Source organism: Palaemon carinicauda, chromosome 24, assembly GCF_036898095.1.
Source record: "Palaemon carinicauda isolate YSFRI2023 chromosome 24, ASM3689809v2, whole genome shotgun sequence".
Lineage (NCBI taxonomy): Eukaryota > Metazoa > Arthropoda > Malacostraca > Decapoda > Palaemonidae > Palaemon > Palaemon carinicauda.
The window spans coordinates 90,878,899-90,891,525 of NC_090748.1; the positions used below are offsets into that span (position 1 = coordinate 90,878,899).

General features: G+C 43.9%; 1 protein-coding gene across 2 annotated transcripts in view; it reads right to left on the bottom strand.

Moving 5' to 3' along the window:
• Positions 1–7,319: 7,319 nt before the first annotated feature.
• LOC137618214 (uncharacterized) overlaps positions 7,320–12,627 on the bottom strand; it is a 46,579-nt gene continuing 41,271 nt past the window's right edge. For both annotated transcript variants that reach the window (XM_068348331.1, XM_068348330.1), the window contains one exon: positions 7,320–10,599. In XM_068348331.1, coding sequence (XP_068204432.1) covers positions 7,591–10,599 — 3,009 coding nt within the window. In that variant the 3' untranslated portion in view covers positions 7,320–7,590. The remainder of the gene's footprint in view (positions 10,600–12,627) is intronic.

Below are 12,627 nucleotides of genomic sequence, written 5' to 3' on the forward strand. Positions count from 1 at the left end.
TCGGAGGTGCTGATGGTCTGAGCCTAGCACAGGCCTTTGGAATTTTGTTAAAAATGTCATTAGAGAGGTTGACCTGGAAGGCATATAGAATAGGTCTTGTCAAGGCAGACTTACACGTTGATATTGTATTGGCTGCTAAACCTTGTCCATGAAGGTGGATGAAGAATGATAAACAGAAGTCTGTCGAGATATTTTGTGGATTCTTCGCCTTGACAAAAGACGCCCACTTCCTCCATGATGACTCATATTGTCTTCTGTTAGATTTGGACTTAAATTCCTCTAAAAAGTCTATACTGTCTCTTGATATCCCGAATCTTTTTCTCACCGCTAGGGAGAGAAAATCATGAGATGCATGTTCCGGGTTTTCTGTGATGAAGCGAAGACATTCGACTTCTGAACTCGCTAAGTCAAAACTGGATCCGGTAGCGGCAGAAACTTCAGTCGTACATAGTTCTAATGCCAGAGGGAACCAAACACTGTTCAGCCACTTGTGAGCCACTATTGCCACTTTTCCCTTGAAAGATCTCAGTTTGTCGAGGACCCTCAATAGAAGGTTGTGCGGAGGGAACCGGTAAATCCTGGACCATCTGTTCCAGTCGAGGGACAAAGCGTCCACTGCTTACGCTAGAGGATCCTCGTACGGGGACACGTAATGATATAACTTCTTGTTGTCCTTCATCGCAAAGAGGTCTATCTGCAGTTCCGGGACTTGACTCAAGATAAAAGAGAATGATCCTGCATCCAGGAACCATTCTGAATCTATTGGTGTGAACCTGGATAGAGCATTGCGGACCCCTTGAAGGTCAACTGCTGACAAGTGCCATCTCCTCTTTTCTGCTAGCCAGAAGATGGCCAACATCACTTGGTTGATTTGAGGTGACCTCAACCCTTGTCGATTCAGGCATTACACTATCACCTCGCTGTCTAGGACCAATCTTATGTGGATCGAGTGGCGAGGAGAAACTTTCTTCAGTGTAAGAAGTACTGCCATGGCTTCCAGAAAGTTTATATGAAACTTCTTGAATAGGTTGGGCCAAGCTCCTTGGACTTTCTTCCAGTGAGAATGACCTCCCCATCCTTCCTTCGAAGCGTCTGTATGAATAGTCATTGACGGGGGAGGTGGCTGAAGAATTACCAGTTTCTTCAGTTACTTGGCTTTGGACCACGGCTTGAGAAGCATTCGCAGACGAGTCTGTATTGGTCTTATCAGATCTCGTCGCGCGTTTGATGCATATTTTCTCCAAACTCCGGTTGCATCCTAAGAGCACAGGGTCTGTTACTGAGGCAAACTGAAGAGAGCCCAGCACTCTCTCCTGTTTACGTCTTGATATCCTTTTGGATTCTAGTAGTCTCTTGACAGGACCTGCTATTTCTTTCCTCTTCTTCACAGGAATGGAAAGCTGGTGTGACAGTAAGTTCCAGTGGATTCCCAACCACTGAAACTTTTGAGATGGAGAAAGTCGAGACTTTTTCATGTGGATCTTGAATCCTAGATGTTCCAGGAACTGGATCACCTTTTTGGAGGCTTGCATGCATTCTGTCCTGGATGCTGCCCACACCAGCCAGTCGTCCAAGTAGGCCACTACTTGGATTCCCTTTAGGCGTAATTGCTGGACAGCTGCATTCGCAAGCTTCGTGAAAATCCTTGGGGCTATGTTTAGCCCGAATGGCATGGCTTTGAAGGCATAAAGTCTTTGTTGTAGCTTGAACCCTAGGTAGGAGGAGAGGTGACGACTGATTGGAATGTGCCAATAAGCGTCTGACAAGTCTATAGAGACTGTGTATGCCCGTTTAGGCAGTAGAGTCCCTATGTGTTGAAGTGTCAGCATCCTGAACTTGTAGTTCACTATGAACTTGAGTAGCGACTAGTCCAGAATGACTGAGTTTTTCTAAGTCCTTCTTTGGAACACAAAACAGCCTTCCTTGGAACTTGATGGACTTTACCCTTCGGATTACTCTTTTCTCCAAGAGTTCTCGAATATATTCTTCCAGAACGGGGGTAGAGTGTTGGAAGAATTGTGGGAACGGAGGTGGAGTGCTGTACCAACTCCAACCCAGTCCATTCTTGATTAGGCTGTGGGGCCAGGGATCGAAGGTCCAACGATCCTGAAAAAGATGAAGTCTCCCTCCTACCGGAAGCATTTCACTTCTGCTGTTGTGGACCTGGGGCCTTGCCTCCTTGACCGCGTCCTCCCCTGAACCCCCTTCCTCTTGAAGGGCATCTAGATGAACCTCTGGCTGTTCCTCTAACTCTTGGGCGAAAGGTAGTTGTCTGCCTTTCAAATGCTGGGTTGAACGCCGGTGACCGAGTTGTCACGGCTTGAGGTACCAACTGGTACGTGGTTGGAGTTTGTGCCACCATCTGAGGCACTGCGGTCGCCGGAAGTAGTTGCTGCTGCTGTCTATAAGGCTTGGCTGGCCGAGAGGATAGCCTAGGTTTCTTTGTCTTCCTTTTAGGTTGGGGACCCTCATCCGGGGAAGACTTTCTTTTAAGAGTTAGGCCCCACTTCTGGAGAAGGTTCCTATTCTCCGTGGCGGTTTTATCCACCACCTCTTTGACCACTTCATTAGGGAAGCGGTCCTTACCCCGTATACAAGAGGAGATCAGTTTCCTCGGTTCGTGCCTCACTGCAGCCGAGGCGAACATGAACTCTCTACAAGCTCTCCTAGCTTTGATAAAACTATAGAGATCCTTTGTCACTGTGGCCAGATGGGTTTTTGCCACTACCATGAACATATCTTGGACCTTGGGGTCACTTGCCATCGTCTCCAGAGTCGTTTGTAAGGACATCGATGCAGCAAGTCTCTTTTGTCTCTTGCTCCGTGCGCAAGAGAAAATCTGACAGCTTTGGAAGGTCCTCACTGAACTGACGTCCGGCAATATCGGCCTCCAACTTCCCGGCTGAGAAGGTAAGATGAACGTCCTTCCAGTCTTTCTGGTCCATGGGTAAGGTCAGGGACAACGGCTTACATTCCTCCAAGGAGGGACATGGTTTCCCTGCCTCAACCGCCTTCAAGGCAGCCTTATATCCCTTCTCCATAAAGGGAAAGGCTCTGGTAGGAGAAGCCACAAAGGAAGGATGCTTCTTACTCAAAGCTGGTACCTTTGAGTTTGTGAACCCCCTCTCTTTCATCGAGCTCGTCAGTAAGGCCTGTGCCTTACTATGGTAAAAAACTATGACCTCCTTCAGCTCCGTCTCTTCCTTTGAGGCTGGCTCCTTCCCAAGACAGACATAGCAGTCCGGGTAAGACTCCTTGTTGGGCCAGAATTCCACTTCTTCGAAGGGAACTGAACCCAACTTCTCCGATATGACAATCCTCTCAGTTGTCATAGGCATGTGCTCAGCATACCTCCAAGGATTGGCATCCGAGAAAAAGGAAGATCCTTCACGTTGAGCTTCTTCTGAGGCCCACGTGATGCTGCAAGTCTCCGCATCTCCAAATTCATGGCAGCTTCCTTTTCATCATTCTTCTTCTGCATCTGTTGAATCATTTCAACGATGGAAGAGAGAGTCCTTCCCAGATCATCTGGGATAGCAGACGCTGTTGAGGGAACAGGTTCAGGGGCCTGAACCGATGTAACCGACACCTCGTCGATTTCTTCTTCCTCAGCATCAGGAGCCTGGGTCAGCTCCTCTTCTTGGCCTTCAGCCAGAAGGTCCTTTCGGTGTACTCAGACACCTCAGACATCCTATCGTCCAGTTGGATGTCTTGTAGGGCGTCCGAGACTTCAGAATCAACCGGAATCTGAACTAACGGGATCTCCACATGAGGCTGAGGAATCACTGCATCCGCCGATGCCTTAGGAAAAAGGTAAGCCCTCATCTTCTCGCTTAGAAGATAGCTGCCAGAAGTATTCTTCTGGAAGCCCCTCACCCAGGTTCGAAGCTTTTCCCTAGCTGCGTCCCTTGACTCCACCGACTTAGGGGTGTCAAATGCCTCGGTAATCAGGTTAGTGCAAATGGTACATACCGGTGAGTCCCAATACCGGAGATCACCTTTGGAGACTGCACATGCTGCGTGCCTCCTGCACAACTCATGTCCACAGAAGTTCTTGCTGTGGACGTTGCACAACATGCTCCCGCACTTCGGATGGTCCTCCTGTAAAGAGAAGAAATTCCACGAGTATCAAGTGAAGGCATATCACAGGATAACTAATATTAATATATATAGCTTATAATTATCAAGCTAGAAAGGAAAGAAGGAAAGACATACTTGTATTTCCTGCCCAGCCAATTGCTGTAACCCTCCAGATAATAAAACTAAGGTTAAATCTCATTCTAGAATAACCTTCATCATATTTCCCAGAGGAAAATGTAGGTGTAGCTCACACCATTATAAAGAATTTTAATATACTGGACAATTAATAAAGAAAGAACTTGCTTTTTTCATTCTGTACAGTCTCAACAAAAGGCTGCACAAGGCAACACCAAGTACAGTATGTTGGAAGAACTTAGTGTTACAATATATTCCATACTATAGTTTTCTCCATGCAGTATATACTATACTGTAAAAATACTGGCTACTGTATACAATATAATATCCTGCCGGCTGGCACGTACAGTACCTTAATATAGTTCCAAGGTATACTACCTTTAGACTACTGGGCGGCAGATCGCTGGTTCAGTTTGTGTGCCGGCCGGCAACCAAAAACAATAGCACCCGGCTGCCGGCCGCTAATCATAACAGCCGGTTGATATTATGGTGTGCTTATGTTGCCAGCCGGCAATGGTAGGCTACCTATGCCGGCCGGCAGTAAAAAAGAACCAGCGAACTTCCACCCGCCCGGCTGCCGGCAGGCGGGGGAGGGGTACATACACTAATAAGAAAACAGAATGAATGTAAGTATATAAGGCGGCACTGCCTTACAACCCTCCATCCAGAAAGAGTGAACATAAGGAAGGGGAGAATGTAAAATTCAGGCTTCCTTCTATTCATCGCCTGCTGGGCTCTACTGACAGACATGGATGTAAGACCAAGGGAGGTCTGGGGAACACTAGAGAAATTAGGCCTCTGCCGGCCGGAACGATCTTGCCGGCCGGCAAAGGACTGAGCCAGTTCCACATCCTAACCTACTCTAGGTACAAATGTAGAACGACGGCCAAGAGTTGTAATAGCTTGGCTATTACTAAGATTGGGGGGAAAGGGGAAAGAGGGTCCTGCAAACTTTGCTCTAGTATGAGATTTATCCTAACGGCCAAGAAAGCTCATCCTAGCCTAGGGATTATCTAGGGGAGGGAGGTCAGCAACACTTGCCACCTCCCTCAATACCAAAACAAAGTTTGATGTTGTTATTCACTAGGAAATGAAGAATCTTATCCTTCAATCCGAGAACAACAACACTGGACTAGTCTGCTAGATCACTAGAAGAAGGAATCATCTCGTACAGAAACCTTCGGATGTGGTCTTGGGAGGCTAAGCCTCCTATGTCTGTTCCTAACCTAGCAAAGGAATTTCATTCTCTATGCCAGGAAGATACAGACCCCAGACTAATTACTCTGATGTTCTGCCCAAACCTGAAACCAGATACAGTACTCTGGTTACAGGATTAGTACAGAAACACCCTAGTACTGTATAGTTATACCTGAATACTATTCAGATAAAACTACTAAGGTTAAACCTCAGGCTTAACTCAGAGGGAAAAGGGATTGAACTTAATCTCCAGAGGAGAAAAGAACACCCGGGGAAGTGTGCGAAAATATACCAAAGCCCCATAGGCTACTAGCCTAGGCGCGGTGAGAATCCATTACCTAAATCACCGAAACACTCTCGTATACAATCTTGGAAGAAAAATATTCAACAATATCTTATATGTATAAAAATGCCTATAGCTTCAATAAATTTAAAACACTCGGAAATCTGTATATCATGTATGAAAGTACTAAGGCCAGACGCCTAGGCTACGAAGCCTAGCGTAGGCTAGGATCGGTTACCTCAATCGCCGAAACTGAATTACTAACGGCATCATATAAAAAATTCCTATTTTTAAAGCTAAATAGCTAGATTTATTAAAGCATAAGGACCGGGAACGTCGCTCGGGCTAACTAAATAACTCATGCATAGCGAGCGACAGCGTCGAGGACGCCTCCGGTAGGCAACAGCTCTTGTATACGTTAATATTGCTTTCGATTTATTTCAAAACACCAAGAACTTACATTTATACATAATAAAGATAATACTCAACTTTCCAGAGGCAGAAGAGGCTGGAGAAAGCATCATAATGTTGAAATAATCCAAGATTACGAGAAAAACACAGGGAAAACACCGAGTAGTTGAGCTACGCAATAAGGAATAAAGATGGCGCCGTCGGCGGCATTGTGTACACACTCGAAGTGGGATAGGAGAGGTACCTTATTAACGGCTCTCCTTTCATTCTCCTGTTTCGTTTTCTTGCCACTTTGACCCCTCAAAGTGTTAATTCTATTCGGGGTGAAGATAGCTATGTGGCGCGTCAAGAATACGTCCTCTGATATTACGCGATATCCCATGTTAAGTTTATTTAGGGATATTCGCTCTAGGAGTTAGAATTCTGGATACCTTAAGGTAAATTCTCTGGGAATATCACCGTAGTCAAATATACCCTAGGAAGCTACCCTAAAGGAACTTCCATCAGGACGACATGGCCTGAGCACCCCCCCCCCCAAAAAAGAGAGTTATTTACAGGACAAAAACAAAATACAGTATTCTGTGTAATTATAGACTACGTATTAGGTGACAAGCTATTAGGGTCATGAGGTGACCTCGGGACGATAGCAATCACATACGATTGATGCGTCGTCTCACCTTAGCTAATCAAGCTATATTTTGGTGATGTTACTGTACTTATATTAAAGCACTGTAATACAGTATGCACTACAGTATCAGTGAATGCTGTTGTTTAGGAACAACAGCATTTTGTTGTAATTTATACAGTACTGTACAGTACACAGGGTGGCATAGCCACGACTTGCACATTATTAGATCATCTTACATTGTATTGAAGCATATTAATGTACAATTACCTTTGTGAAGTAATATAAACTAATCTACCATGATAGAAACCATGTGAAAGTATAGTGAGATATTTAGGGTGTTTGTCAACCGTACGTAGGCAATGGTCATTTGTTACAGGGGGTTGGATATGAGTTGACTCACCTTAGGGCACCAATATTAGGTGGTTTTTTGCTATTCACTGGTATCTATTACTTAACCTCTGCAAAGACAAGAGGTTGGCTGTAGTTTAATTGTAAAAGTATCTAAAGTCTCCTTAGAAATACAATTGAAAATTTTACGCAATTCATAGATGAAGAAACAAGGGGGTTATGCAATGAAAAAGGATACCTGTGTTACAAACATTTTATAACTTACATCAAGAAAAACAAAAAGTACAACTTTGAATTTTGATGGAAAAATACCATTATAATCTCTTACATTTATGTTTATTTACAGTACTCTACATGAGATATACAGTATGCAGTGGTGATGTGACATTTCTACAAAAACTACTGTTCTGAATCTATTTTTGAATATACCGAATACTGTATTTAAAAAAAAACTATTTTCTTTTCAAAGTTTACCATTAAAGTAAATAGTATTTTGCTGTAATTAAGGTTATGAAGAAGTGCTTGATTTCTCTTGCTCAGAATATATACTTACCAGTTTTTTTATACCAGATTCCCATTGTACAACACATTCCGATGCGAAGGGTTCCTTTTTTCTAGTATGTTCACCAGATGATATTTCTTTCAAGATTGTGGGAAAGTCATGATTATGGAACTTATGAATGGTTTGATGCAATCCATGAATGAAGGGTGTTCTCCCTTTTAAGCGTTCGACAGAAGCGTGCTGATTGTAATTTTCATTTGGTAGGAGATAATAAGGACACTTTTTCGTCTGACAAGCATTACCCAAGAGACCTAATTTTGGGCGATATCTTTTGTATACTTTGTGAAAAGTTTCTTCCGTTACATCTACCCCTAGCTGCTGTGCATGATATACTATTTGCTGAGGTGTCATGGGTTCAACAACTTCAGTGTGAATGTCAAGGTATTCCTTCAGCCACTCATCTTCTATGACTGATGTAAGAGAGGATAATAACTGTTTTGAGACTATATTCAAATTTTCCTTTCTTACTTCATCTGTTACAAAATTTTTATAAGTATCAAAGTCCTCCACTTTGATAGCAAGCCGGTCTCTTGATGATCTATACCTTAACGCATGTGCTGTGTACACAAACATGCTTTCATAACTAAAAAGTTGGCTAACTACTTCATCCTGAAGTCCTATATGTCGGGCATATGTTTCTAGTGTCTCCCACGACACATCACCAGCTGATGTAACATTTCTCAGCAATTTTACCTTTTCTACATTTACTTCTATTGTTAAGTTGGCAGTCATTTTTTCTTTCATTGATTCTAAGTGTTGTTTGGCCACTTTGAGGGCAGGTTTTCTTACATCTTCAAAAGTATAGAAGCTTTCTATAAGGATATCACGACCTGAACTCAATATTTCAGCCTTAGCATTTTTAGCATAGTCCTGAATAAATTGCTTTTTTGTTTCTTGGTCTTCACGAGAACGAGTAAAAAAGTCAGTGTATGGGGTTTCTTCATTTCCTTCCGACTTGTAATGGGAAAGACAACGTCCAGTATATTCTACCAATATCAGCTTCATTATCTTTGTAACTAGAGTCATATCTAGTTTATGATCTGAAAGCTGCATCAAGTTTAGGATGAACATAGGTTTTATTATAGTTTCACATTTAATGGTCTTGTCATGAAGCCTTACAGTGCTTTCTGTCATTAGTGCCAATTCAGGTTGGCTTTTTAACATTTCTACATAATTGGCATAACTTGGTCTATCCATGTAGCATTGAGCAGTGGCTTCAATACTTTCCATTTGAGTTTTCACATACTCTGACCTTGGGATAGTAGGATTTTCAAATAGAAATCGAACCCACGTAACAGCCAGGGTAGCCATATGTATGTTGAAATCTATTATATGGGGATTTTTCAGTGTGGCAAAAGTCACACACATAGCATAGATTTTGGTTCGAATTATTGGTGTCATTGTTTTGGCAATGTTTGGTGGAAAAACTGGAACTATTGCATTAAAATTAGTACTGTCATCATCCTTTTTTGCTTGTACTTCCTTGTTGACTTTGTCAGCAGAGGGTTGGGCCATGTTTTCCATAGCAACTTGACTCATAGTTGTATAAGGATTCTTTAGAATTCTTTGAATCCTATATGACCATGGGTTCAATGTAACTGAATCTCTGGTTGGAGCATATATTGGAATACCAGAAATTGTAAATGATTTCAGAAACTCAAACTTCTCTTTTTTCAGTAACTCTGGGAAATCCTCATCTTGAAGATCAGTTAAGGTAGACTGAAGAGTGGTTCGACAGAGATGATCATGTTGTATCGGTAATTTTAATATATTTTCCTTATTTGCTTCGTAAATCTTCAAAAATTCCTCACAATCATCTTCAAATTCTTTATCAGTATGACCTTTTAGTTGCAGGGCTTTCACTTCATATTTGGATCGAGTCACCGACGTGCGCAAAATGTTTTCTGCCAACTCTATCTGATTTTCAAATTTCTCTCGTGTCAAAATTTCTTTTATTTTATTGATAAGAGTCCTAAATTCCATATCTGTTGCCTTGCCATGTGCTTGCATCCTTTCTCTTATAGATTTACCTGGAGTTGACTTTGGTCTTTTTGTTAGAGTTTCATAAAAGTTCTCCATTAAGGGTATAACATTCTCAGGTATACGTTCTTTCTTATATTTAAGCTGAATTATGCATGTGTTCCACTGACGGAAAACATCAAGTAATGTTTCAACATCAATTTGTTTAGGTTCTACCTTTATAGTAAAAGTCTCCTCACCTGATTTCATTTCAAACTCTTCATTTGTTAATTCATCAGGGAAATAAACAAACTCTCCTATGTGGAATGCGTGTTTTGGTTTTAACCCAGGCATCTGATATCCTGGAGTATTCAAATTTATTGGGAGGAAAGCAGTTTTGGGTAATTTATTCCCAATTTCTTCCATCTGTTCTTTTATATCCTCTGTTAGTTTGGCCCAGTATATTGACGGAAGGTTTGAACTGCCGTTGTGGAGACGTGAGCGAATATCAATGCTGTACTGAACGGGGAAATCATCACCAACTCCTAGCAAGAACACATTACAAATTTTGGAACTTTGCGCTTCCATTAGTTCAATAACACTAGCGGGAGTAACTGAGGAACAATTATGGTCTCCATCTGTGATAATAAAGATATTAACAAACTTCTGGGTACATGTGTAAATTTGACTTAAAATGGTTTGTAAAGCTCCACTAAGTTCTGTACTCCCACCACTGAAGTCACCAGCAGCAAAATAAGGCTCATCCCTTCTAAATTTTACAGAAGTACTAAAAGTAAATATTCTAGTTTTTCCAACCAGGTTTGGTGCTACATTGCAGTTCCAGTAATCTTTAATGGACTTCCAAGAACTACTCATTGATCCAGATACATCAGCCATGACAATGTTGAAGATATCTTTCTCTGACACTCTGTGCTCACCAGGATAATATGAAGGCATTTTCAGAATTGTACGAGAGACACTCGATCCATCTGGTTCCTGGAAGAAAAAATATAATGATGTGATCAGTAAATAGATTGGCAGGTAGCAATGAGGGTTCTATAATTCCTAAACAATTCTGATTTACTTTTATTTAAATATAAATGGTAATGCTTTATATATTTGTATTTAAAATCACATACAGTCTGAGTTTGAAATTCATGGGGTCTAGGTAACAGATATATCCGAAAATGGTGTAAATCCACAAATTATGTCTGCTCCACCTAGTAACCACAATACAATAATCACCGACCTTACCAAGTCACCGCAGTGCTTTGGCAAAACTTCCTGTGCTAACACTGCTTTGTTCCGTAACTGAAATACAAACCACGCTATTTAATATGGGTAATTACTTTCGGCGTAGCTGAAAGGCCGAGCCATTAGAATTTTAACGAGGGTTACTACCCCACCGCTAGTTGGGGGGTAGGGAGGGTAGCTTGCTACCCTCCCCCCTCACACACCTGTGTGGTAAGTTCACTTTGCTATCGGCTCGGGTGCTAGACGGATGTGTCCGTTGTCACCCTCGCCTACACGGCAGCCATTATTAATATGTGCTTTTTGCTTTTTCTTTTTTTAAAGTGTTGTGAAGTTGGCCTCTACAATGCGGAAGTGCCCTGGGTTCCCTGACTGCCCTTGTGGGACCTTCATGTTGTCAATAGACACCGACCCGCACACCTTATGCCCTTATTGTAGGGGTCAACGGTGTGATAGTGGTAATGTATGTATTGAATGTAGGGAGTGGTCTACCTCCCAGTGGGAGAGGTTTTCCCGGCGCCGGAAGAAGAAGTCCAAACGGGATATTTCTCTTAGGAAAATCCTAAGGGCTCTTCTTCCGTGGCCCAAACCTCCTCCGAAGCTCCCACTCGATCGGCTTCTCGCGAGAGGCCGTATTGTTGTTGACCGATCTCGGGGTTTGGGAGAGGGAGTTGCCTCCCATAGCGAGGCAGCTCTTCCTCTTCCCCCCGGGGGAGGATTTAATTATTTCTCCTGTGAATGTGAATTATGATGATCTTTTACAGCTTTGGGCTTCCTTGGGGCTTCAGGGCTCGCCCTCCAAGGAAGCCCTGTTTGACATGATCAGGTTGGGAGCAGCTGTCAAACAGTCACCGGCGGTAGCAGAGGTTGACCCTCTGTCTATTGTTGAGGCTGTTGTGGCAGAGGCTTCCAATGAGAGTGTTTAAACCCCTGCTCCAGTTGTAGCTGAAGGCTTAGCTCCCACCTCCGAACATCTTTCGAGGGAGGAACTAAGTCCAACGGTCTCTCCTGCGGGTGATTCCCCCCCCCCTCGCCCGGTAGTTCACTGACAGAGACTCCTCTTCGGAGGATTGCCGATGGTTTGCCTGCTGCTCCCAGAGGACGTATAAGACGTAAGGCTCGCCTTCCTCTTCGTCGCCAAGGTCTACCTTCTCCTCACAAGGGTGTTAGGAGGCGCCTCTTCGGATCTTCATCCTCGCATTCCCCCGCAGAGGAACCTCGTCCTTCACCGACCGTTCCTGCTACTTCTTTGGACCTGGACCTCTCCACAGATCGTTCGCGATCTCCTTCTCCTGCCAGACCTGCTGACCTGCCGTCGCCCTTCCTGGCTGCAAGTGCGCTGTGGGCGCCCACCCATCCCGTTATCCAACGGGCACCGGTCCCTTCGAGGCAAAAGGGGCTTTCACACATTGTGTTTAAGTCCCTTAAGCGCCAGGTATCCCCTGTGCGCCAACGTTCTCCTGCGCGCCAGTGCGCTACTGCACGCAAGCGCTCTCCAGTTGCAGACTCGTCTCGCCAGCGCTTACCTGCACGCCCACAATCTCCTGTACGCCCACGTTCTCCTGCTCGCCCGGCAGTTCCAGAGACAACGCGGCCACGATCTCCTGCTCGCCAGCGCACCACTGCGCGCCCTCAGCCTGATGCGCACCATGCACGCCTTCGGTCTCCTGCTCATCAGCGCTCTCCTATTCGTCAGCGATCTCCTGTGCGCCAGCGCTCTCCTGCTCGCCAGCGCTCCCCCACGATCTTCGGATCTGGGCTCCAGAGGGAAGA